The sequence below is a fragment of the Nothoprocta perdicaria genome, unplaced genomic scaffold, assembly GCF_003342845.1.
Source record: "Nothoprocta perdicaria isolate Ctin4 unplaced genomic scaffold, notPer1 scaffold_651, whole genome shotgun sequence".
Taxonomy (NCBI): Eukaryota; Metazoa; Chordata; class Aves; order Tinamiformes; family Tinamidae; genus Nothoprocta; species Nothoprocta perdicaria.
Genome location: NW_020455923.1, coordinates 29,249 through 33,049, shown reverse-complemented (window position 1 = coordinate 33,049; position 3,801 = coordinate 29,249). Strand labels below are relative to the sequence as shown.

At 61.5% G+C, this 3,801-nt stretch overlaps 1 protein-coding gene across 1 annotated transcript in view; it reads right to left on the bottom strand.

The window, feature by feature from the left end:
- Positions 1 to 40: 40 nt before the first annotated feature.
- Positions 41 to 3,801, bottom strand: part of ILVBL (ilvB acetolactate synthase like) — a 14,120-nt gene continuing 10,359 nt past the window's right edge. Inside the window, exons 3-8 of the mRNA XM_026050116.1 lie at positions 2,974 to 3,085; positions 2,787 to 2,886; positions 2,621 to 2,718; positions 459 to 595; positions 242 to 376; positions 41 to 168 (exon numbers count right to left, since the gene is read on the bottom strand). Of these exons, the coding sequence (XP_025905901.1) occupies positions 50 to 168; positions 242 to 376; positions 459 to 595; positions 2,621 to 2,718; positions 2,787 to 2,886; positions 2,974 to 3,085 (701 nt within the window). The 3' untranslated portion in view covers positions 41 to 49. The remainder of the gene's footprint in view (positions 169 to 241; positions 377 to 458; positions 596 to 2,620; positions 2,719 to 2,786; positions 2,887 to 2,973; positions 3,086 to 3,801) is intronic.

The following is a 3,801-nucleotide window of genomic DNA, read 5'->3' as shown; positions in this document are numbered from 1 at the left end:
ACCAGTGTCACCACTATCACCGGTGCCACCGGTGCCACCGGCGCCACGCTCACCTGTTGGCCGCGTCCTTGCGCCGGTCGCCCTCCTGCAGCGCCGCGAGCCACTCGCGGGGACACGAGTAGCCGCGCAGGCTCCGCGCCAGCTGCACCAGGAAGGACGCAGCGTCGCCTGCGCACGGGGCAGCTCGTCACACGGGTGACACCGAGCGGGTGGGCAGGGGACAACGGGGGGTTGCTGTCACCTCGGATGGCGAGCCGYGGCGTCCAGAAGACGTCGGCGTTGCGCCGCAGCTGCGCCCGCTCCCGGTTCACGGCCACCACGGCGCTGCGGCGGCTCAGCGCGCGCCCGTAGGCCAGGCGGAAGTCGCACACGGCGCCTGCGGGCGCGCAGCGAGCGCCCATGGGTGCTCCCCGGCACCCTCGGGTGCTCCCCCGCCCCCTGCGGCGCGCGGCACCCACCTGCGAGGATGACGAGGTCGGCGGCGCGCAGGGCGTCGCGGCGGTTCTGGCGCACGTGCAGGGCGCTCGCCGGGCCCAGCAGCCCGCGCGCCATGCCGCCCAGGAAGCAGGGCAGCCCCAGCGCCTCCAGCGCGGCCCTGCGGGGACACCCAGGGGCTCGCGGGGACGGCGGGGGCGCCGGGGGCAGCCACAGGGGTGCCAGCGCCTCCTGCGTCCCACTGGGTGCACCAGCATCCCACTGGGTGCACCAACACCTCGTGCAACCCATTGGGTGCACCAGTGCCTCCTGCGTCCCACCGGGTGCACCAGCACCTCCTGCGTCCCACTGGGTGCACCAGCATCCCACTGGGTGCACCAGCACCTCGTGCAACCCATTGGGTGCACCAGTGCCTCCTGCGTCCCACTGGGTGCACCAGCATCCCACTGGGTGCACCAGTGCCTCCTACGTCCCACTGGGTGCACCAGCACCTCGTGCAACCCATTGGGTGCACCAGAAGCTCATGCAACCTACTGGGTGCACCAGTGCCTCCTGCGTCCCACTGGGTGCACCAGTGCCTCCTGCATCCCACTAGGTGCACCAGCACCTCCTGCGTCCCACTGGGTGCACCAGCACCTCGTGCACCCCACTGGGTGCACCAGCAGCTCGTGCAACCTACTGGGTGCACCAGTGCCTCCTGCATCCCATTGGATGCACCAGCACCTCGTGCAACCCACTGGGTGCACCAGCAGCTCATGAATCCCATTGGGTGCACCAGAAGATCACAGAAGGGTGCCAGCGTCTCATGCATCCCACTGGGTGCACTAGCAGCTCATGCGTCCCATTGGGTGCACCAGAACCTCGTGCAACCCACTGGGTGCACCAGCAGTCTGTGCATCCCACTGGGTGCACCAGCACCTCCTGCATCCCACTGGGTGCACCACAAGCTCCTGCATGCCACTGGGTGCACCAGCACCTCATGCAACCTACTGGGTGCACCAGAAGCTCACACAAGGGTGCCAGCGCTTCGTGCATCCCATTGGGTGCACCACAAGCTTGCACGAGTGCATTGGCAGCTCGTGCATCCCACTGGGTGCACCAGCACCTCATGCAACCCACTGGGTGCACCAGCACCTCGTGCATCCCACTGGGTGCACCAGAAGCTCACACAAGGGTGTCAGCGTTTTTGCAAGCCACGGCCGCCCGCTTTGCACCGTTGCCACCGGCCTCTTTTTGCAAACTGCAGCCGCCTTCTTTGCGATCGCAACTGGTGCTTTTGCAAACTCAAGGCGCTTTTGCAATTGCAAACTGCTTTTTTAGCAAATGCAACCGGTTGTTTTGCAAACTGGAGGCGCTTTTGCCAATGCAAACAGTGTTTYTTTTTAGCAAATGCAACTGGTGGTTTTGCAAACTTGAGGTGCTTTTGCAAATGCAAACTGTGTTTGCAAACTGTGGCTGCCCTCTTTGCAAATGCAACTGGTGATTTTTTGCAAGTTTGACCTGCTTTCACAAATGCAAGCAGGGGTTTTAGTGCATGCAACTGGTCGTTTTTGCAAATGCAACTGGTGCCTTTGCAAACCTGAGGCGCTTTTGCAAACTTCAGTCTCTTTTGCAAACTGAAGCTGCTCTTTCTGCAAACAGCCTCGACAAATTGGGCCAAAGTGTGCCGCTTTTGTGAACTGTAGCCAGCGCTTTTGCAAAGTGCAAGGCCCAGATTTGCAAAGCGCTGACGCTGCTTTTGCAATGCGTGGCCACCAGCTTTGTAAACACGTGGCCACAGCTTTGCAAACGTGTGGCCACCAGCTTTGCAAACGCATGACCACCAACTTTGCAAATGCATGGCCACCAGCTCCGCAATGCATGGCCACCAGCTTTGCAAATGTATGACCACCAGCTTTGCAAACGCATGGCCATCAGTTTTGCAAACCTTTGGTCACCAGCTTTCCAAACCTTTGTCACCAGCTTTGCAATGCACAGCCACCAGCTTTGCAAACCTGTGGCCACCAGCTTTGCAATGCACGGCCACCAGCTTTGCAAACACGTCCCCTCCTCTTGCAAGCTGCAGCCACCACCTTGGCACCCGGCGACCACCAATTTTTGCCAAGTTCTGCCACCCTTTCGCCACCCTGCGGCCCCCCCACGTCCCCACACCGCGAGGGCGAGGAAGAGGAGGCCTGAGACCCACCTGAGCTCCTCCACGGGCGTCGGGGGCAGCGTGGCCTGGCTGCCCAGCAGCACCAGCGGCTTCGCGGCCCTGCTCACCAGCTCGGCCACCTCCTGCACCTGCAGCGTCCCCAAGGGGCGTCAGCGCCGGCCATGGGGACACCCTGGGGACGGCGGGGGACACCCACCTGCTCTGCGGTGGCCAGGGGCACCCGCACGGGCAAGGGCGTCATGTCGCGGGGCTCCCAGGCGCCGGCGAAGAGGTTGTGCAGGTAGTTGCGGAGGTACCTGCGGGGTGGCACCGGTGGCACCGCGTCCTCGGCGGCAGCACCGTCGCGGTGGCACCGCGGGGACGCGGCCGGTGGCGCCGCTCACCAGTCGACCAGGCGCCGCCGCAGCCCCCCGGAGCCCCCGGCTTGGCCCAGCTCCTTCTGCACCACGTGGAAGGGGTAGAGCACGTCCAGGGGCAGCTCCACGAAGACGGGACCTGGCAGATGACGGGAAAAAAATGAGCCCGGAGCGGGCAAATTATGGGAGGAATGACCCTGGAGCAGGGAATCTGCAGGGAAAAGTACCCCCAGGACCCAAATCTGCAGGGAAAAGTACCCCCAGGGGCAAAATCTGCAGGGAAAACTACCCCCAGGGTCCCAATCTGCAGGGAAAATTACACCCAGGGCCCAAATCTGCAGGGAAAACTACCCCCAGGGGCAAAATCTGCAGGGAAAACTGCCCCCAGAGTCCCAATCTGCAGGGGAAATTACCCCCAGGGTCCCAATATGCAGGGAAAACTACCCCCCAAGCCCAAATCTGCAGGGAAAATTACCCCCAGGGTCCCAATCTGCAGGGAAAATTACCCCCTGAGCCCCAATCTGCAGGGAAAAATTACCCCCAGGGTGGCAATCTGCAGGGAAAACTACCCTGGAGCAACTGGATCATGGGGAAAATGACCCTGAAGCAGCCAAATTATGGGAAAAACAACCCTGGAGCAGACAAACTGTGGGAAAAATGACCCTGGAGCCAAAATCTGCAGGGAAAACTACTCCCAGAGCCCCAAAACAGCTGTTAGATGAGGAAAATTGCCTCAAACGGTGAAAACACTGGGAAATAATCCCAAAAGTGGCTGAAAGTTGTGTAAAATCACCCCGAAACAGCTGAAATTTGGGGGAAACATCCCAAAACAGCTGAAATTTTGGGGGAAAAAAA